Here is a 22178-nt window from a genome sequence, read left to right on the forward strand (position 1 = left end):
GTGCAATTTTTTTTTTTTTATTTGCATACCTGTAGGACATGAAAACTGGAAATTCACATGGTCTAATAGACATGTACATACGTATAGCAAAACCACAATCCACAGGACTGGGTCTGCGGTGTCGATCACTTTAAGTAAGCCTTGTATGTCTTCTTGACTTTAGCCACGTCGTTCTCATCAGGCTTTATTTCGCCGTACCATCTATACCAGGCTTCTCCAGAGGTCAGGGACTGGGGAGGTGGTGTGGACCCCACAGCATCATGGGAATTGGAGTAGTCCTCTCCTGAAAATTCCACATATGGAATCTGAGAGGGAAGTAAGCCTGAAAAGAGCAAGACAGGGTGTTGGTCATAGAATAACAAAGCATCTGATGCACCACAATGCAAAAACCCCCAAAACCCTCAGTGTGACTGTATAGCTGTGACATCACAACCTTACGGAGGTCCTGACGGCTCGTTTTAAAGGCACAGTTTCTGAATACGGGCTGTGTTTCTAATCTCTGTGGACTGAGCGTTTTGATCCTTTCACAGTATTTATACAGCACCGAGACCTGCTTTATAATCAAAACACATGGAGATCTCAACATGGGACCTTTAAGTTGTGTTCTGGGTTCCGTACCATGATCACGTGCTGTGTTGATTGCCTCATGTAGCTCCTTCTGCTGTTTCATGCACACACCTGGAGGACGGTAGAAGCATCAATGACATGAGCCACCTGGTAATCAACTGGAAGACCCTTACGCGTCAACGCGTGTGTCCGCTTTGATAACATGTTGGCTCACCAGTTCGAGTGGGGTCATACGCCAGCCCGGTGTGGGGACTGATGAACTGCTGCAGCAATTTCACATTCTACAAGGAGAAGACACATTTGGGTTAGCATAGCAATGGAGAAGAATTGAGGCAGATCAGAGGACCTGCGTAACGTTGCAATGGAACTGTACGCCGATGCTAAATATGGGATTTAGTTGCCCCATTTTGATTATCGAATTACGATTACTGTTCCTGGTATCTAACTCTTTACAATCCAACAGTGGTGGAAGAAGTACTCAGCTCATTTGCGTAACTAAAAGTACAGAAGTATTATCAGCAAAATATACTTGAAGTAATAGTACTCGTTATGCAGTAAAATGTCCCCCATGACAGTATGGCTCGAAGTGGAGCTTGTTTAATCCAACGGTTCCCAACCTAGGGGGTCGAGCCCCTCTAAAGGGTCACGAGATACATCTGAGGGGTCATGGGTCATTTCATGGACTTTTCTCCACTCTTTACTTTAGTTATGAAATATTTGGATAATTTTACCTGTTCTGAAGTTTAAGCATCTGAAGTTTGGACCATAATTCACTTGCTAACAGCTCATTCGTCTGACTCACTGAATGTCGGCAGCTAAGATGGGTCTGGCGACTATTTCAGTGGCCGCTCTCCTCCCCCTTCTGCTAACGGTGCGTTACTGTTATCAAAGTCTGTGGTGTTAACGGATAGTATAGGCAGGCGTCACCTCGAGGACACCGATGATCAAGTTATGTCTATTTTTTTTAACAGTAAGAGTTGTATCACGTAGTCTATATATGTCGTTTAAGTTACTATTTTATGTGGCGTTTTCTTCAGCGGGGATTTAACCATTTTAAATGTGAGGGCTTGCCTCCCCACATGCAAATGTTCCACCAAAACAAGACTCTTGGAAGGTCTAAGAGTCTGGATGTTTTTATTGGTTGTATCTTAGACCTCGGTTGCAACAACTGATAACTAATGTATAATAGAACACTTAAATGTATTGTATCTCAATCACATGTGTGTCTACTGTGCAGTGAGACCATTAGAGTGACTGAGATGCTAACCCACCTGATGGTGGATAATCACGTTTGGATCCCGACAAATTGGACAGGGGTTTCCACATATCTTGTCTCCTCTCTACAGAAACAGAAACAGTGAGTTATGGTTACTTTAAAGAAACAGATGTGACACATAGAACTAAAAGGTGGTTTCAAATAGAAATATTACAATGCAGGTCTTGCGCGTCTTCTGTGGGGGAATGCCTCCTTTGTGGTTCCTCCTGTAGCCTGCCCACAATGGATTGGTTCCATACCTCTCAATGTACTCTGTCATGGGAACAGAAATATACTGTAAAACCAAGAATAGGGGGTTACAGATGAGACTTGATTTTCCTTTATACCTTCACTCTCCAGGTAATCCCAGGGTCTGTCCTTGTAGCGGGAGAGAGCCTCAGCAGCCTGAGCAGCATCCTCATCCTGGAGTGATGCTGCTTTGCAGAAAAAGTGACTTGGAGGTACAAAGCGAGAGAGACCCGGGCATGTTCTCACAGGTAGCCTCTGCAGACAGGACTGAGGGCAAAAGAGTCTCACCAAAGTCATCATCACAACATCCCAACATCCCAAACACCTTCGTCATCCTAACTTATGTGAACAATTAAAAAAGGTGCAGCTTAGGCTAAATACCCATGACTAACCGGTGTACATTTATGAATTAAGATCAGTCTAAATGTGCCTTGCCTGTCGGTCACGGTCGTAGCTAAATAACCTGCAAACATTAAGTACACACGTCTCACACCGGCGTGACATTAACACTTACAAAATAGCGACACTGTTGTCATTTAATGTCGTAAGGTGTATGGCGAGGTACGGAATGTAACGTTTAGCCGAAGCCAATAGCTCACCTTACTGAGTTATAACGTTAAAACAATGTCCTGCGTTCTACCGACTGCGAGTTATTACCGATAAGTTGTCAAATTCTAATTAAATTAAGTTAACGCCAACGTACATTACCGTAAAGCTACTCTTAACTAACGAACTTTTATTATTAGTATTAGTATTGTTATTATTATTCTAACTAGCTAGGTAAGCTAACGTTACTGCACGGAATAGGAATTGTGTAATGTTAGCGTCCAGCGTCTGTTCCGACTTCAACATATGAAAACCTTCGTACTGCTCACAAATACAGTTAATCGGATGATTAAATGCACACTTAAATGTAATACCTGATACTGTCGGAATGGATGTAAAAATGAAGGCGATAAACGGCACAAAACCTTCACGGTGCCTGAGATGGAAGCAGCCATTTTTTTTTCTGTTGGGGTCGTAGGTGAAAGGTGAAAGATCATGCGATAGTGTCGCTATATTAAGCGTTATTTTTTTTTTTTTATCAAAATGTAATCATCATTAAATCCTTTATAGTGTGTGTAAAACCACATTCTGACGTTTTTATTTTAGTCTGTTGGGTATAGATGATTATTAAAATGCTGCGTTCTCTGGCGCTTGTGACCATCACGGACCTGCATAAATGGTCCTGGCAGACAAACCAGTCGCCATTTTGAAGAAATATTATTAACTAAATTTATATATCAAATAATCACTACAATCCAGCTAAAACAATAAAATGCATTGGCGTTCGTTAGTGTCGTATTATTAATGTAAATAGACAATACTTTCAACGTGAATCTAGGGAGTAATTCAAAATCATACATCCCAAAATGTGAGATACGCCATTACGCCCTTGGCAGGGCGGGGAAGGTCGTTTATCCACCATTTTGTTTCAGCGAAAACGGAGAAAAAACGCTGCCCGTGACGTAAAAAACGTCACGTACTATAAAAGCTAAGTCCCTCCTGCACAAGCTCATTCCTGGATTTGGTCAAAGGTAAGTGTAGTCAGAAAGACAGCGAGGCTTGTTTTAAACCTTTTTATCCGTTTTAAATGTGAAATTCCTACTGAATGTTTTCAAAAACCAACAAAGGACTTTGATATAGCCGAAGGACGACGAAAGTGGGGTCGAAATTAAATGTGTGTTTTTGTGTGTTTTGCAGGTATGAATTTGCTTTGCCGAAGACTGAACCGTCGAGGACTTTGAACAACTCTACTCAAATTCAAATTTTTTCTTCAAGTAATGGACATTTGATTACTATTTTTGCCTCCAGTTTGTTCCTGAAGGAAAGGCTAGCCTTTAGCTATCACAGCCCCACCCATAAGAAGTCTTTAAGTTGATATTAAAACCATGAAGGTTGACGATATAAAATTGATGAAATAAGAGATATAAGTGCCTGAACAGCACACTCTAATATACCCGAGACGCTGAGGATCTATAGTATCAATAGTAAGTTGATTTTGAAGTTAAATTGAATCGAGATCAATCAAATGAGAGAAAAAAAGTCGTAGGAAATAGGCTAGCTAGCGGTAGCTGGCTAATAGGCACCGTAAGTTAGCTTGGTTCTTGGCAAACAATTTGAACATAGACAATGTGATAGTATGAGCTCACACAGGAAAGTTGACGGAGGCATAAGGCTCCGTTTCTTTGTGTGTGAGACGGAATGGACGAATTGTACAAATAAAAACTAAACGTAGCCAGTAAATTCGTAAAATAACCATAAGCAATCTATTCATAAAGATTGCCGTAGGCACAGAAAGCAAAATTTCAGCGCATGAAGTCGGACTTTTTGCCTGCCAGACTCGTTTTGTAGGGGCTGCGCCATGGAACGAACACCCACCGCAATCTATACATAAAGATTGCGTTAGTTTGAGGATTGTGGACATATTTTATGAAGCACTGTGTGTGTTTGAAAATGTCGATAATTATAGCACAGGGACTTCCCGAAAGCCCGCACCATGTACTCGGCAATCTGTGGATAAAGATTGCAGGATGACTCGAGCGAAGTGGTCTTTCGAAGCACAAACAGTCGGGATTTGACAAATATGGCGGATTGGTTGTGGTTTGCTTGTCGTCCTCGGGACAGCTCCGGGGGCTAGCCGTGTTCTCCTCGGAGCAACATTTGGGAGTTTTGTATTATCATTTTTTTTTAAGTTTTTACTTTGTATTTTTTTTTTTTTTTTATAAAACTGAAACGCAGAACAAGTATAGACTTGATGTCCATCGCATTGTCTTGAGTGCCATACGCGCATGGTTCGCTAGAGACCCGGTGTACGTCGCCTTGTGTTTTTTTTTTTATTCTATCAACCAGCACGGTATTTGCTACGAGAGAGAGCCATTGTTGCTTGTGTAGGGATTGGTTTTCCGTCGTCGAAGTGGTTAACGGAGGGAGGGCTCTGATTAGCAGTCAGTCTCTAGCTCCCCTCCCCATTGTCAAGCAGCTAAGCCACAGGAGCGGGCCTGTTCGCGGCTATGACAGATGTCTGGTTAAAAACGCGAGCCATTTATAGGCAGCGTGAACTGGCCTTATATAACCGAGGGCGTTATTTGATTCATTCTGTTTCTCCTTGGTGAATATACCATGTTGCCTTACTCATAGCCAAGTATGTTGTTGGGCAACCGTTATAAAAACAACCATAGATACGGGTTTTTTTTTTGTAGAAGGCATGGTCATTGAGTACAGGCATAGGTTGTTTTGCCATAATGTACCATGGTGATATATATTAATAACACCACAGTGTGACTATGCACAAATAATGTTCTTTCCCCCCCTCACTGAACCAGGGTCATGTTTTTAACACTGATTTTGTGTATATATATATATATATCTCTCTTTAAATATATATGTGTAACAATTGTGACATTTACAGGATTTGGGTTATTTGCAGTGTTGTGGAGGTCTGAGACTATATAAAACTTCTACTACAACAGTTACACGGGTAAGACCTAACTGATTCCTCACATCATAACATTTCCAAATGAATTGATTTCCGCCAGCATTGCAGGTTCTGTACATGAATCGACAACAAATTGGCATAAAAGAAGTTGTCATTGTAAAATGCATAAACATGGGAAAAATAAGTGCATGCTTATACGACTCGACCCAAGCAGTTATATAATGAACAATTTATTTGGGTTAGTTATAAGAGCTTTTGTCATGATCGTTTTTTTCTTCTTCCTTTTTTAAATCCATAAAGGCCAATTGAATCTGTGTTGGCTGCCTTTGTTTGGATCACATTGGACTTTCTTTCCAAAGATAACAAGTAGACTTATTGAAATTATGAAACATCCAACAGCATTTTGGCCATAAGTTTGTTTTGTGTGACAGTTCAGACCATGTCATGTGATGTTGCACTAACAATTGTATTCATGTGGAATGCATTTCTCTATTGTGTAACTACACAGGCAGCATAGTGCCAGTGTGTAAACATAAACTAACCTCTAGGTGGCAGTAAGTGGCCTGACGTGTACCCTCTGGCTGGAGCAGTCGACAGTGCTGTCATTAACACCACTGTAGTCCAATATAGAGATACCTTCTGTCCGATAATCACATATGAAAGGACACAGATGAGTATTTAACAAACTAATTCTACAGTTTTCAAGCATTGTCATACTTCATACAGCTACCTTCAATCATATTTTAATTTGTCGGTGCGTATAATCCAAACTTGTACCATTCGTCTTTTCATCAGATACCACATTAATTACAAAAAATAGTTTGTTTGTTTTACAAGGCACTATTGATGTTTCTGTTTCCATTCTACTTATTTGAGTTGCTCTTTTTTTTTGCACATATGTGAATGATTGTGATAGACGTGTGCTATTAAAAAGTTTATACATCATTATCGGTAACATTTCTTGCAAAAAGAAAAGGTCTTCTCTTTGGCTACTAAACTTTGATCTTTCACCTCGTTTTGTGTTTGATGCATATAAATATACTACATATATTTGTAAAAAAGATAATAGTTCTAGGTATTGAATATGTAACGGTTACATTTATAGTGAATATAAACATGCAGTTTTGTTGTATGCGTTGCCTTTTTAATAATAGCCTGGACTGGAATAAACAGTGTCACATCACACACACACACACACACAAAAAACACCATTCTATCAGGATTATACGCCCTGTCCTGCAAGTAAAAGTCCCAGAAAGGAGACACTCTGGCACTGCTGGGATAAGTTACAGCGTCCTGCCCTTGTCCCTGCTGAGCTGGTGTCAAGTTGGCTACACGAACCCACTCCCAACATGTCAAGTATGGGGGCAAGCGCACTGAAGCCATCGGTGCACTGTGGATGTTTGGCCGCAACAGAGAGCTGTGTGGCTGGAAGGAAATGCCTGTACTCTTGATTTTATGTGACCATGTTGAGTCAGATCAATGTACCTATTGTTTTCCTTCTTAGCCTGATTATTTGAATGATTTACTGGATAGTAGGTCAGAGTGCTCTGAATCACTGCTTTGTAAGTTGGGGTGTTTGGCAGCTTGATGAATATCCCTCATAGTCTTTGGACCCTGATGTTGGGGGGGGAGGATCTCCTTGATACAAACAGGTTGGTGTTGTCAGTCTCTGAAGCGATTCAAAGCGGAATCTTGTTTGTGAATCTTGATCTGCTGTGACCTTGTTGGCTTGATACAGTTATGGTTTTTGTGCGTTTGACGCAAGTCTGCTTTTGAGCCTTGATGAGGCGGATGGGAGTTGTTGTGTCTAAATCCAAAAGCTAGTCTGGGTGGAATTCTGGAGCACGGAGCTCCCTTTTCTATGTGGCAGGCAAATAGTCCTCACTAAACAGCGCTTGAATACCCTTTACCAAAGACAAACGATTATCATTCATACCAGAAAATGTAATACACCTATGTCCTGTTGTGTGGCATGCATATTGATAGTTTGATGTGTGTATTTCCAGATATGGCAGGGGGACCAGTGGACCCCAGAGAGATTTTGAAGGGCGTGGAGAATCTGCTGGGTAAGGATGGAGAGCTCCGCAGCCTGGAGGGGGTCCCAAAGGTGTTTAGGTGAGGAACTGAAACGAAACATGACTGCATTTCTGCGCCGTTGCCGTTAAATCTTGAACGTTCTGAACGCCTGTGCATCTCTTTCAATGCAGCCTCATGAAAGCTTCTACCAAGATGGTCAGTAGATGTATATACCTCAACATCCTGCTGCAGACCAAATCCCATGATGTGCTTAACAGGTAGGCCTCACTTCTACTCAATATACTGTATACTGCAAGTCTTGGTCTTTGTTAATAGCAAATAGCAAAAAAACAGTCTGGGAATTCTTACCAAATAAAACTACCGTAGGTCTGATTACTACCTTTTTTCCCCAGAGCTTGTAAAATTCAATTCTCTAAAAGTTAAACATTACTGAAATAAGCTTACATACGTTTTACAAAAGAACATTGTGCTCTTTTGCATGCAATTCTTGTAGCTTTGTAGCTCCCCTGGGGTGTAAATGGAACCAATAGTGTAATTTCCCCCCCCCCTGGGGATCAATAAAGTATTTCTGATTCTGATTCTGAATAGGATGGCGTCAACCTGATGTCAAGTATTGGAATACTCATCTATTGAATTTCATGTACTATTACCATCTATTGTGTTGACCATTTTGTCCCGGTATACTGATCGGTTGGTGATTATTATTTCAATTGGCTGTTTCATAATGTGGTTCTCTTTGAGAAGCCACAACTTACTGTACTCTGTAGTAGACCTCTTTTTCAATCACCTAAACCAATAATCAACGTATCCCACCAACAAGTATTGTGTTTGTGTGTATCTTATTCCTCTCTGTCGTAGAGCTCCGCACACTGCCTTTTATTTTGACCCAATCCCCCATACGCTGTCCTGCTGCCAGAAATAAAAGTCCGAGTTGTTAGTTTGGGCTCCGCACTTGGGATTTAGATAAGAAAAACAAAGAATACGGCAAACAGAAAATAATAACCAGTTCTGATTTTCGAAGTCAATATTACCACGTGTTAATGTCTTTGTTGATCTGCGAGTGGCGGAGGCAACGTTTCAGTCCTCCATCGCAGGCCTACTTCAATTATAAATCAATTGCTCCCTCCTTTCGTCCAGGTTTATCAGAGTAGGTGGCTACAGGCTGCTCAACTCCTGGCTCACCTACTCCAAAACCACCAACAACACCCCCTTGCTGCAGCTCATCCTGCTCACACTGCAGAAGCTGCCTCTCAAAGTGGACCACCTCAAACAGGTACCATCTCCGTTCATTTACCCTCCAGTGTGCCGAGCAGGCGGCCGCAGCATTTAACTAACTGCTTTTTTTTTTTTAAATCCTCTCCCAGAACAACACAGCCAAGCTGGTGAAGCAGTTGAGCAAGAGTGCAGAGACTGAAGGTCAGTTTGCTTGTACACCAAAAAAAAATCAGAACTCTCTTATAAAGACAGCAGTGTGAATCCAACTAATGTCCCTGTTTTTTATTTTTATTTATTTTTTTAGACCTGAGGAAGTTGGCGTCCGTTCTCGTAGATGGCTGGATGGCTACGATCCGTTCCCAGAGTGTTGCGAGCAGTGGCAACTCTCCTGCTGGTACAAGACCGATCATTTCACTTTTCTTTTTCTTTTTTTTTTTAAAAAAGTCTATCTCTGTCTCACAGTCTTTGCAAACAGTCTGTAACACACTCCTCATTCATCTTTTTAGACAAGAAAAAGAAGAAAGAGGAGAGCAAGGTTCTGGTGCGGGATGTGAAGGAAAAGGGCGGAGAGGAGGAGAAGAAGAAGGAGAAACCTAAAGCCCACGCACCCAGCCACGCCAAGATCCGCTCCATAGGTAAACGGCTGCGATGAAGTTGGCGCCGGGTGTTTCGACTCTAAAAGAAATAATCAATTAATTAAATAATCAATATGTTTTGTGTTGTGCAGGACTGGAGATGGACACTCCCAACCCGCTCCCTGCCAAGAAGACGCCTACTGCCCCACAGCTGGGTGACAAGTACAACATCAAGCCTCCAGTCCTCAAGAGGCCAAGGTAGTGCGCCCTCCCATAGGCCTGTCGCTATCCCTGTTAACACAGCACCATCTTGTGGTGCGTTCATGCAACTGGCTGATGATGGTACTTAACGTGTTTCCTTTTTGTGTTCGTTTGTCCTCGACAGCTCTGGCCCGTCAGATGCTCCACCCCTGGAGAAAAAATACAAACCTCTAAACACCCCCTCGAACTCTGCCAAAGAGATTAAAGTCAAGATCATTCCAGCGCAACGTAAGTTTAAACACGCACGCACTTAAAGGTGACATTTCAACTGTGTCTTTTTCCGGGAAATGATGAAGTGTTCACTGCTCTCCTGCGCCCCTCACTGCAGCGATGGAGTGCACAGGGTTCCTAGACGCTCTGAACTCCGCCCCAGTGCCCGGGATCAAGATCAAGAAGAAGAAATCTAGTGCTAGTGCATCGCCTAATACCAAGGCTGTCTCCCCCACGTCTAACAAGGTACTGCCTGCCTCTCAGTAGGTTTTGTGGCCATTGTCAGTCCAAGACATCCTCAAAATATCTAAAAAAATATATGATTTTTTATTTATTAATTATTAAACCGTTTTTTTCCCCAAACCCTCAGAACAAATCTGATTCTGGTCTGTTGATTTTTAACCAAATTCCTCTTTCTGTCCTCAGGCAAGTCCATTTGACAGCAAACCCTCTGCGTACTCGTCATCTTCTGCCAAACCGTCGTCTCCAGAAACCGCTGCTTCCACCGCTCCCGCCGATGAAAACCAGGAGCCGGAGCAGCCTGGGACCCCTGTTCCCTCTGAGGACCCCGAGGCCTCCGACAACGGTAAGGACCTTACAAAACTCAATTACATGGTTCTTGATGATAATAGAGTTTACTGCGTTTCTTTGATGTTATACGTTGTTGTTGTTGTTTTGTTTTTTTCTTTTCCCTAATATATTTCTTTCTCATTGTCTCTTGTTGTTTGTAGGTGAGAAGCCGAACGCTCTGGCAGAGCCACGTGGAGAGGAAGAAAGCTTGACCAAGAAGGGCAAGAAGAAGAAGACGGTTCACTGGGCTGAAGAGGAGCAGCTCAAACACTACTTCTACTTTGATCTGGATGAGACAGAGAGAGGTAAGGCATGAGGTTCTGAGTACCCGACACGTCAAAGTTTGGTGTTCATTGTTCTGAGACACCAGTGGGTCTGCAAACCATGTGAAAAACAATAATTATTAATGTTGTTATTGCACTTAATTCACAGTCAACGTCAACAAGATCAAAGACTTTGGCGAGGCTGCCAAGCGAGAGCTGATGATGGACCGGCAGACGTTTGAGATGGCTCGTCGGCTCTCCCACGACACTATGGAAGAGAGGGTGCCCTGGACGCCCCCGAGGCCCCTGATGCTGGCCGGCAGCCTGGTCAGCCCCGGGGCCAACAGCAGAGAGAAACTCACACAGAGAGACCGCGAGATGGGCATCCTGCAGGAGATCTTTCTCAGCAAAGAAAGGTAGGGACATTGGACAACAGCTGCTGCCTCTGTGGCAGTTTGTAAGTTTGTAAGTGGCCTGCAAATGTGTTTATGATTTCCCATCCTTTCTTATCACTAGTGTGCCTGACAGTCCACATGAACCCGACCCTGAGCCTTACGAACCCATGCCTCCCCGTCTCATCCCTCTGGATGAGGTTAGTACACCCAAAACACACACACACACACACATTCTGTCGCTCATATCTCTTTCTCTTAAACACATTCTCTACGCGTGTGTGTGTGTATAATACCTAAGCCGTCTGTTCTCCCCCCCTGCAGGACTCCTCCACGATGGATGACGGCTACGTTGAGCCCATGGACACCACATCGCAACAGGGCTCTGCCATGGCTCAGAACGAGAGCTCCAAGCTGCCGCCCGTCCTGGCCAACCTCATGGGCAACCTGAGCAACACCTCCCGCAGCCCGCAGGCCACGAACACCGTCAGCAACCCCGTGGCCCCCACTGTCAACGTGCAGGAGCTGCTCTCGTCCATCATGGTAAGTATAAGATAGTATAGCCATTCAGGAGAAGCCTGCGTTCACGTCTTTCTCTATTTTTCACTATCTAGTGTAAAAGCAAAAGTCTAGTTGTAGCGTGAAGCTAATAACAGCTGTCTTTCAGGGTGCTTCTGGTAACCAGTCTACTGAAGACTTGATCAAGCAGCCTGACTTCTCAGACAAGATTAAACAGCTACTGGGATCCCTGCAGCAGACCCAGAACCAGAACCAGAACCAGGGTGGACCTCCACCAGGTAAACTCAACCTCTTATTCCATTGTTGAACTACACCTCTCCCCCTGCTGTCATAGCGTGATGTCCGCCTGTTCTGGTCCTTCTGTTACTCGTCATTATTGAACCCTTTTTTCTTTCTATCTAGTCAACCAGGGTTTGCTGGGCCACGGTCCGGGCATGAACAATATGAACAACATGAACATGAACATGCACATGCCCATGAACGGCGGCTACCCGCCCAACAACCCGCCTGGCGGGCCTCGCTTCAGCCACCCACCGCCCCCTCACAACCACGGACCACCTTTCAACGCTGGCGGAGGCCCGCGCATGATGGGGCCGCCACCGGGCCAGGGCCGAGGAGACAACGGCAACTACTGGGGAGACGATTCCATGAGGGGAGGGCCCCACAGAGGGGGTCACTTCCACCGAGGAGGCCGGGGCAGAGGAGGAGGAGAGCCAGGCTTCAGGGGCCGAGGACGTGGAGGGCCCAGAGGAGGACACAACAACATGAATGGTATGTGGGATATAGGGCTTGAGAGTTACCCTGTATTCTCAAATAATGTCCATAGACCCCTTTTCTGTTAGTAAATATTTTGACGTTTCTTTGTGGGCGGAGGCAGAATAATTCCCACATTAGCTAACGTTAGCTAGGAAGTTTTGTTGGCTTGTTTTTTAACAATGGCTGAAGAAAATACGAGTTTCTCTGAATATGTACGGCCACTCACTCTGTTAAAGTTAACATGAACCAACCAACCAGTACACTCAGTGGATGGATGATCTGACAGGATTACCTCCGGTGGAATGGGATGACATTTAGCGCTACACCTACCTGATAGAGAAACCAAGCGTGTGCAGTAAAAAGAAACTGAGGGCGTATAAATCTTAACATGCCTATAACTACGTCCTGAATGGTCATGTACAAGACTTGAAATGCAAAAGATTTAACAGATGACTTTTGTCTCTGGCCGTACAACTAGCTAACTATTAGCTAGTGCGCTAAAAGAGTTAGCGTAACGAGAGAAATCACCTATTCCTCTGATGAGGTGGGCGTGACAGACCTTTAGACACATAACGGTATCCAGACAAGACTTTATTTAACCTCACATGATATGAAGTGTGAGCTCCAAACACGAGTGTTTTTGACGATCGGCTCAGGCCACTGTTGGTGAGTCCTCTATCAGAGACTGTTGAGTGATTGTAATACTGTTGTTTCCTCTTGTCAGACATGTCCAAGAGGCCTGTGTGTCGTCACTTCATGATGAAGGGAAGCTGCAGGTACGAGAGCAACTGCGCTTTCTACCACCCCGGCGTAAACGGACCACCGCTGCCCCCCAACCACCCCGCCAACAACCAACACAACCAGCACCCACAGCATGGACACTAGGTGACAGTGCTGCCAAACCTGGGAACAAACTCTTGAGAACCTTTTGTGGTCCTCTGGAAGAGCCATTGTCTGTGATCAAACCACCGCACGGTGTGCGGGTGGCTGCCGGTTTAAGACACGAAGCGTAGAAAGAGCAGGAAGTTCTTTTCCTACATTCTGAAGTGTCTGTGAAGTGACTGACCTGAGGGTGAGCTCTGCCTCACCTGAGAGAGAGAGAGAGAGAGAGAGAGAGATTGCACGAGAGAGTAACTGAGGGACTCAAAGGCTGTGAGATGATCACTGATGGGACTGTGTGTTTTTTTTTTTTTATTGTGATCATTTTTTAACAGCAAGACTGAAAACAACACACATGATGACCACTATGTCTGAGTTGCCGCAGCTAGCCGCCTATCTGCTCCGTCACTTTTCCCACACCAATAACGCGGTCGACCAAATGGAAGTCTCCTACTCAGCAGAAAGCTTTCCACACAACTGAATTCCCTTCTTCGTGAGGCCGTTGTACCTGTGTACCGTCATGTGATGTTGCTTACATATTCCCTTTTTAGTTTTGTCACTTGGTCTGACAGGTTTGTACAGAAGAGTCACAAAGGTTTCCCCCTGAGACACAAGTTTAGGAAGCACTTTATAGATAAGATAAAGGCCAACAGAAGGAAGCCACAGATGTGATTTATTAAAACTGGGCCCTAAAGAAGAACTGCATCGTATTTAAACTGCTTTATTTCACCCGATCCTGAGGAACTCTGCTGACCTGATAAGGAACGTGTTGCTTTTTCCCCCCCTTTACATCAGCTGGTATTGAATGTGAAGAAGCAACAAGCAGCGTGTTAACAAAGCTCTGGCTCAGCGGCTTGGCAGTGTAGACCATCAGCTTGACGTGGGCGCATGCCGCGTGCGCAGCGTGACAATCATGAGCGTCAAAACGCGCCATGGTTTCCCGTCAGAAGAGCTCGGCTTCCCCCTGATCTCAGAGCTGCTGCCTGTGTCTTCTGCGCTGAACCCAGGAGGGTGTTTTTTTTATTGTCAGTGTTAAAGGAGTCAGATGAACGATGAACTGCTCTGTGGGTCAGCTATCTCGAGTGTTTTCTGTGAAAACGATGGCCTTTGCGTCTCTTGTGGGACTGTAAGAATGTAATAGTTTTTGTTGCGCCCCCTCCACCCTCCATGTATTTTTTTTTTTATCTTGATAGAATCTTGAGAGTGTGGCCCTTTTTTTTTCTTTTTTTTTAAGATGGGTTCAGTCTTTTTTTTGTCTGTATGAAATGTTTGTATGAATGCAGAATACACACTCATGCACAGTCATATTTTCAGTTGAATTCTTTTGTACACAGTGTATTGAATAAATGTCCAAATATATCAATTGAGCTGTGTGTCGTGAAAGTGGTACTGCTGAGATAAAGCTGCTGTGTATGTAAAGATGGCCGAAGCTCTCCCCGGATACGGCCGCCGCTGCCGCCTTGCGCTGGTGACGTCATTGGGAGCCAGAGTCTGCGCAGTGGCGTCAAGGTCCCGCCCATACACCCGCCCGACCCAATCACAAGCATAGCACAGTCCATCTCGGCTGTCAATCCTGACGTCTCACCCCGTTTTTTTTTTTATAGCATTAAATAACTAATTAAAACCAAACTTATCAGAAAGAATTTTGACTTGAACAAACATCAGTCGCACTACTACACTTCTTAGAAGCTTACCTGATGCTCAAAACCTGATAGTGGCACTCAAGGAATGTCGGAAAAATGGAAGGGTTCATCCCACATGGGGGAGAGTGAGCGTGCTCAGGCTGAGTTCATGGAAACGAGTGTCCATCACACTTTGATATTTCTAGTGTAGCAGTGAGAACCTCTGGCCTGATGATGGCGCTAGAGGAACGGCCGGGAGGTCACTGGAATACATAGAATTAACTCATTGTGGACCATATATGATCTTAATCATAGTAATGATACATTTTTTTCATAGAGCACTTTGCATGGTACTCAAAGATACTTTACGTGAGTTAAGAACCCCCCCCCCCCCAGGTCCTGAGAGGTGGAGCCAGGAGCTTTGCATCAGAGGAGCGGAGGCTGCAGGCGGTGGAGCAGATCGGTGCGAGGAGGTCGCGGGAGTGGTGGACGTACTGGAGTTTATTTAGGGCTTTGGGTGGTGTGCCATAAATCATCATTAATGAATCTCTTTATGTGGATCAAAATGCTAGACAGAGTGACAGGCACCACCTCCCTCGGGCCCTGAGTTGGTGCTTTTGAGTTGAGGTCAAACCAGATCCTGCAATAGCAGGTATACATACAGAGTAGGTCCATACTGTAATCTTTGTAACATAAAGTCTGGGTTCATGTGGCCGTGGCACTGATGCATTTAAAAGCTGTGACGTATTTTGGGGGCGTTTTTCTGGTGTGCCGTTTTAGACCCACACAACATAATCTCAATGTCTATCTACACTGCTCAAAAAAATTAAAGGAACACATTGAAAACACGTCAGATCTCAATGGGGGAAAAAAAAACTCATGCTGGATATCTATACTGATATGGACTGTGCAATGTGTTAGGAATGAAAGGATGCCACATCGTTTGATGGAAGTGAGAATTATCAACCTACAGAGGGCTGAATTCAAAGACACCCCGAAAATCAAAGTGAAAAAATGATGCGGCAGGCCAGTCCATTTTGCTGAAATTCCATTGCAGCAACTCAAAATGGTACTCAGTACTGTGTATTGCCCCCACGTGCTTGTAATGAGACGACGGATGGTGTCCTGGGGTATCTCCTCCCAGATCTGGACCGGGGCATCACTGAGCTCCTGGACAGTCTGAGGTGCAACCTGGCGGCGTCGGATGGACCGAAACATAACGTCCCAGAGGTGTTCTATTGGATTCAGGTCAGGCGAGCGTGGGGGCCAGTCAATGGTATCAATTCCTTCATCCTCCAGAAACTGCCTGCATACTCTCGTGCACCAGGAGGAACCCAGGAACCACTGCACCAGCGTAGGGTCTGACAATGGGTCCAAGGATTTCATCCAGATACCTAATGACAGTCAGGGTGCCGTTGTCTAGCCTGTAGAGGTCTGTGCGTCCCTCCATGGATATGCCTCCCCAGACCATCACTGAGCCACCACCAAACCGGTCACGCTGAACGATGTTACAGGCAGCATAACGTTCTCCACGGCTTCTCCAGACCCTTTCACGTCTGTCACATGTGCTCAGGGTGAACCCGCTCTCATCTGTGAAAAGCACAGGGCGCCAGTGGCGGACCTGCCAGTTCTGGTGTTCTATGACGAAAGCCAATCGAGCTCCACGGTGCCGGGCAGTGAGCACAGGGCCCGCTAGAGGACGTCGGGCACCTCAGGCCACCCTCATGAAGTCTGTTTCTGACTGTTTGGTCTGAGACATTCACACCAGTGGCCTGCTGGAGGTCATTTTGTAGGGCTCTGGCAGTGCTCATCCTGTTCCTCCTTGCACCAAGGAGCAGATGCCGGTCCTGCTGATGGGTTAAGGACCTTCTACGGCCCTGTCCAGCTCTCCTACAGTAACTGCCTGTCTCCTGGAATCTCCTCCATGCTCTTGAGACTGTGCTGGGAGACACAGCAAACCTTCTGGCAATGGCACGTATTGATGTGCCATCCTGGAGGAGTTGGACTGCCTGTGCAACCTCTGTAGGGTCCAGGTATCGCCTCATGCTACCAGTAGTGACACTGACCCTAGCCAAATGCAAAACTAGTGAAAAACAGTCAGAAAAGATGAGGAGGGAAAAAAATGTCAGGGGCCTCCACCTGGAAAACCATTCCTGTTTTGGGGGTCGTCTCATTGTTGCCCCTCTAATGTTAATTTCATTAACACCAAAGCAGCTGAAATAGATTAACAACCCCCTCTGCTACTTAACTGACCAGATCAATATCCCAGAAGTTTAATTAACTTGATGCCATACTAAAAAGTGTTCCTTTCATTTTTTTGAGCAGTGTATATATATATATATATGTATAGGTCATATTTTTCCTTTCATGGAACAGTTGAGCTTGTCTGTGCCCCTTGAGATCAGCTAAAGCTTTGTTAGCGTGGGTTTGAAAAGGGTTTAGGTGTAGTTTCGTCCCACATTAAGGCAGTACTGAGTTAAGAATCTGGATGAATATTTTTTTTTTTTTACATCAGGGGCTTTCGTTACAAGCCACTGGCTTTGAAAGACGGCCGTGAACGCAGTGAACAGGTGTGTTGAGTTAGTGAACACAACATGCGTGTCAGCATTTCTCAGCTTTATCTGAGTTGTGCTTCACTTTGAACCAGGAAGTCGCATCCTATTCGAGTGGGCCGGGGCAATAGCGCGCGCGCGCGTGCGTGTGCACAAGAGTCCGCGTCAGATCCGTGTTATCAGGGCAGGGCTGAGTGCAGCTGGTGAATGTGAAGTGTTAATGGGAGCGGCCTTTAACCCTGCCCTTTAGTTCAAATATTGACCATGGTGCTGTGACAACACAGTGACGGAGAGAAAGGAGGCGCGGAGTGAGAGCCGATGCAGACAGAGCAGGGGGGGGTTAAGGACACCTCAGCACTAAGCTGCTCCCACATCCTGGTTACAAGCCAGCATCACAACACACAGCACTGAAAACAATTATTTATTCAGTCCAACTGCAATTTGTTATGTCAAGGGCTGTACCGTAAGAGTGCAATGGGTGTGAGCACGGAGAACAGTATGAGCAAAGAGCTTTACAGAGGAAGGAAAAGCAAGGTATACAATTCATTCAGAATGTGGTAACAATAAAGCACTGGAAGACCCGGACAGTGATTTAAAATGTACGCTCAGCGGTATTTCCATTTGACTCAATGGTGCAGCCGTAAGAAACGCGACAAAAACAAAATACTAGTACTGACACAAAGTCCTCTCACTAGGTCTCCTCCAAGCTTGCTCAGTTATCATGGAGATGGTTCAGTTTGTCCTCAGTCACATGACAACAGGTGGCTGTATATGGGGGGGGGGGGGGGGGGGGGGGGTGGTTTGTTTCAAAGATGGGCTGCATTGGAAACCGGCCTACTATACTAGCAGCACGTACTGATTTGGCCAACATGTAGCATGCAGCATGTCAAAAACACCAGGATGTCATACTGATTCGGAAAAAAATCTCTTAGCATATATCGGACCGGTCTGCCTCGCATACTGTGTGTCCCACAGTGCAAAGCGCTGGCGGTGGTTGAATGACTGCTGAGTGGAAGCAGTGGTGACCTTTTCAATGGCAGTTTCAATGCTTCTTCCACTCAGATGTTACAAGCACACAAGTGGTTACTAGAATGTGGATTACGCATTAGAAATATGTCTTACCCACTGAATTATGTGCAGATAAATCTACAAATTTGGATAAAATCCAAAAAGATTGGGAAGACGAACTTGGCAAAGTTACAGATGCATTGACTTACTTCTTGTTCCAGGCTCAACCTCATGCAATTTAAGGTTGTCTGTCTTTATCAATTCCGAACTCTCCAAAATACCCTCCAGTGTCACAGATACCTGCGGTAGATGTCACCAGGAAACATGGCATACCAGTCGGTCTTGTCCTCGTCTACGAGGTTACTGGACAGTTATTTCCAAACACCTTGCTGAGGCATTAAACATGGTTTAACCTACTGAGCAGAAATGGCCATTTTTGGAGTATCAGATAATTAGGGAGGAAAACAAAGGGCGGCATTACCTTTGCATCCTTATTAGCACGTAGAAGAATATTGTTGGAGTGGTAGTTCATCATTTGGCCCCAAAGCTTGAAGAGGGTCATCTGGAACAGTCGAGTATATTATTGACTAATAGAGTTGTTGCAGGGGTGACGTATTTTTGTAGGCAAACCCGGAAGTTAGTGTCGCCCCGGTTCCCTCGACAAAAAGCCAATGGGATTGTTCCACGGGATTTTGGATTATTGCAGAAAATACGTTTATGATTCTTCCACGTTTTGTTCAGCGAGATAATCTTCACTGATGAACGCCACTTGTATGGTTTTTGAAGCATAAATGGAATCACCAGAAGTGAAAAGCTAATGTTAGGCTGTAAAGGAACTACACCACTTCGACGTCACCACCGCTGAGCTTCACTTTTAAGAGACTATAGATAGATATAGATATACAGACAGATAGATATAGAGTATAAACACAACGAGGCCGTAAAGGCGGATTAGTGAGTAGCTGACTTTCCGTGTTTTCGGCATGAAGACGTTTAATGTCCGTGACAACCTCTGTAGCCGCTTGTTTTTAAGACACGTAAAAGCTTCAAAATTCACGAGTGGGGGTGTCTGCTGACGCATTTTATGTCACAGACCTTATTTCAGGCATCCAACCAAAAAAAAACATCGACTTCCAGGCGAGGGAACCGGAAGTGTAAAAATGCTGACTCATTTCCAGGTTTTAGGACTCGTTCCTGCAGCGCTCTATTGACATGGTTAAATTAAAGACTCTACAGGACGAGGGAAGTGCTTCCCTCCCACATGTCAATACTTTTCAAATCATTTACAGTGCAGTCACAGGTACACTACATCTCGCCAGTGAACCTGAAATGCAAATGACTTTGCACATGAGAAATAGAAATCGTAGAGACAGTTCGTCACTGATCATGCGTTGCTGGAGCTTGATGGAATGAACTGAGCAGGCGGATGTGACTGGTAGACGGGCCAGGACACACAGCGTCAACAAGTGCCCCGAGCCCCAGTCAGCTCTCACACAGTTCAGTCACCCCGCCTACACTTGCGGTAACTGTTGGTGAATGAAATAACAACGGTAAATGGTCTCAAACTGTGGTTTGGTGTTTGTTGCGCAAATGAAAACACTTCACTTTCCAATAACAACCTGAACTCTCAAAGCGGTTAAACAAATCTCGGTTACCATTTTGACGCTATTTGTTCACACGTTTGTAACGAATGACAGGGCTGCTATGGTTATATAGTCCTTTATAATCTGATCTTGATCTTTTATGGTGACCTATTGTGTTATGATTGTTTGAAAAGAGTGAGTTTGTAAATGACATGTACTTTATTACACTATATATTGATCCTGGTTCTGCTCTATATTTGTTTATTGCAAGTTACCCCCCCCCCAGAGAAAATCCACTAATTCTGTCCTTTAGATCCCCCAAAACCTTTATTTCTTTATTTAAATTTGAATAAAACCAAGCCACGTCATTCGTAAAGACGTTCATGAATCAAGTCTACAGTTATAGCTGCATGTTTTTCTGTTTTGCACTGCCAAAAAAGAAAACCCCAAAGAACAACCCCCCCACCCCCACCCCTGAAATATCACAGCAAAAACAATAGAATATGCAGTTGTAAATGTTGAGTGGTTATTAAAATGGTTTTCCTCCAAGATCCTTTTCCAGGAGGACCCCCCCCCGCCCCCCCTCAACCTGGCAACCACCACATGTTCTTATTAATGGCTCATAAATAAAATGATGTATTAACCATTAATGGAAAGAAAAAAAGAAAATAAAAATGTACAACTTAAGTCAAAACCAGCAGAATCTGCTTTTATTGTCGTTTATTGTCTTGCATTTTATCCTTCCAGTATGTAACATATAACAAATTTATTAGACCACCTGTCATAAAAATGAGACAACACAAATATTTTAGAAATCTGTCAAAAACTTGTTTCAAACTAAAAATGGTATTGTTATTTATTAGGCAAATAACAAACTGGAACAACTAAATAGTCCTTATTCACATATATTAACCACAAATCTTAATATTCTGTACGACCTCCTTCGGCCCTGATAACAGCTTGCATTCTTTGCAACCACAAAACAAATGTTTCTGTTCAGGAATGCAAGTAAATAACTGTAATCTGGCATCTCAATCAAAAAATAATAACGTGCTTTTACTACTTTTTTCTGCTTTTTTGTAAAACAGTAAATTTGAGAATTCATGGATAACAACAATAATTATATTTTAGCATTAAAGATATCATTTGGATTAAAGAGCTTGGCTTGCACATACTGGTGGATTAACCATTACAGAGACATCAGCAATACTGTTCATTTAGGGCAGCGGTGGCAAACACCTTACACTGGGTGGGGGTCTAATACATTTGTTAAGCACTGTATATGTATGTAAAAAAAAATAAAAAATAAAACACGCTAAATGCAAAGAGGTGCTGAGGTAGATGAGAAGGATAAGGAGCTGCTCCACCTTCAAGCAGCGTGCAGCTGCAGGCGGTGTGTGTGTGTGTGTGTGTGTGTGTGTGTGTGTTTGTGCGGGCGGTTAGAGACGTTGCCGTTGGTCCAGGATATGCAGGGAGCCGCGGTACAGGCTGATCCAGTCACTGAGAGACAGATCGGTTGTCAGTCTGGAGGCGCGGACCGGGAAGAAGAGACCGAACAAAGCTCTCCATTGATAGCGAGCCACAGCAGAGCCCCCCCCCCCCTCCACCCCCCCCCCCTGCTGCCGGACACGGGACACTGTTGAGATGCTTTCAAGAGAAAGCTCGCGGGGGACAGGATAAACACACACACACACACACACACACACACGTTCCAAAACACTCTGATGTAAAGGTGAGTCCACATGTGGACCCATTCCGTTTCACCTTTTGTGTCTCGAACCAATCACAGAGAGACCAATCATCACGCAGCCTCGGATCGTTCCTCCTCGATGTTGTATGCTGACTCGTCCTTGGATCCGAGCCACCTTATCATACAACATACTTATTGTACTGTATGTACAATAAAAACTGAGTATCAATCATTCTATCACAGTGAATGCCAAACGCCTTTAAGATTACTGTTCATTTAAGAGTGCGCTGCTTGTTGGTAGACGCACGTGAATGGCGGGCTGCATGTAATAGTAATTGTAACACACCACAGTCTTCTGCTCCTTTCGGCATATAGATGACACACTTTTAAGAAAACAATAACAAAAATCTTAGTTTATAATTGGTTCCCATTGCTCCCCTCCCACCTGCGCTGATGCATAATGGCGGGAGATCCTGGCAATACACAAGGAAACC

General features: G+C 44.4%; 2 protein-coding genes across 2 annotated transcripts; one reads left to right on the forward strand and one right to left on the reverse strand.

The window, feature by feature from the left end:
* Positions 1 to 6: 6 nt before the first annotated feature.
* On the reverse strand, positions 7 to 3072 carry mrps18b (mitochondrial ribosomal protein S18B). Its single transcript, XM_070921245.1, has 7 exons — positions 2992 to 3072; positions 2170 to 2338; positions 1998 to 2095; positions 1839 to 1907; positions 782 to 848; positions 619 to 678; positions 7 to 322 (listed from the first exon to the last, which is right to left on the reverse strand). Exons 1-7 carry the CDS (start codon positions 3070 to 3072, stop codon positions 126 to 128), a joined length of 741 nt encoding a protein of 246 aa, XP_070777346.1. The 3' UTR covers positions 7 to 125.
* Positions 3073 to 7560: 4488 nt separating this feature from the next.
* ppp1r10 (protein phosphatase 1, regulatory subunit 10) lies at positions 7561 to 14592 on the forward strand. Its single transcript, XM_070921591.1, has 17 exons — positions 7561 to 7667; positions 7760 to 7846; positions 8727 to 8862; positions 8954 to 9005; positions 9109 to 9198; positions 9311 to 9439; positions 9532 to 9637; positions 9765 to 9868; positions 9969 to 10096; positions 10277 to 10436; positions 10582 to 10725; positions 10853 to 11099; positions 11200 to 11275; positions 11400 to 11618; positions 11743 to 11872; positions 11997 to 12365; positions 13075 to 14592. The coding sequence occupies exons 1-17, from the start codon at positions 7561 to 7563 to the stop codon at positions 13233 to 13235; spliced, it is 2445 nt and encodes an 814-aa protein (XP_070777692.1). The 3' UTR covers positions 13236 to 14592.
* The last annotated feature ends 7586 nt before the right edge of the window (positions 14593 to 22178 follow it).

The sequence above is a fragment of the Enoplosus armatus genome, chromosome 16, assembly GCF_043641665.1.
Source record: "Enoplosus armatus isolate fEnoArm2 chromosome 16, fEnoArm2.hap1, whole genome shotgun sequence".
NCBI classification, from domain to species: Eukaryota; Metazoa; Chordata; class Actinopteri; order Centrarchiformes; family Enoplosidae; genus Enoplosus; species Enoplosus armatus.

Excerpts from the sequence above, each read along its gene's own strand:
- mrps18b (XM_070921245.1), bottom strand. The coding sequence starts at position 3,072 with ATGGCTGCTTCCATCTCAGGCACCGTGAAGGTTTTGTGCCGTTTATCG. Across the intron at positions 2,096-2,169 it reads GGATTACCTGGAGAGTGAAG|AGTACATTGAGAGGTATGGA; the intron begins GTATAAAGGAAA and ends TTCCCATGACAG. Across the intron at positions 323-618 it reads CAACACAGCACGTGATCATG|GCTTACTTCCCTCTCAGATT; the intron begins GTACGGAACCCA and ends TGCTCTTTTCAG.
- ppp1r10 (XM_070921591.1), top strand. The coding sequence starts at position 7,561 with ATGGCAGGGGGACCAGTGGACCCCAGAGAGATTTTGAAGGGCGTGGAG. Across the intron at positions 9,006-9,108 it reads CAAGAGTGCAGAGACTGAAG|ACCTGAGGAAGTTGGCGTCC; the intron begins GTCAGTTTGCTT and ends TTATTTTTTTAG. Across the intron at positions 9,440-9,531 it reads CGCCAAGATCCGCTCCATAG|GACTGGAGATGGACACTCCC; the intron begins GTAAACGGCTGC and ends TGTGTTGTGCAG.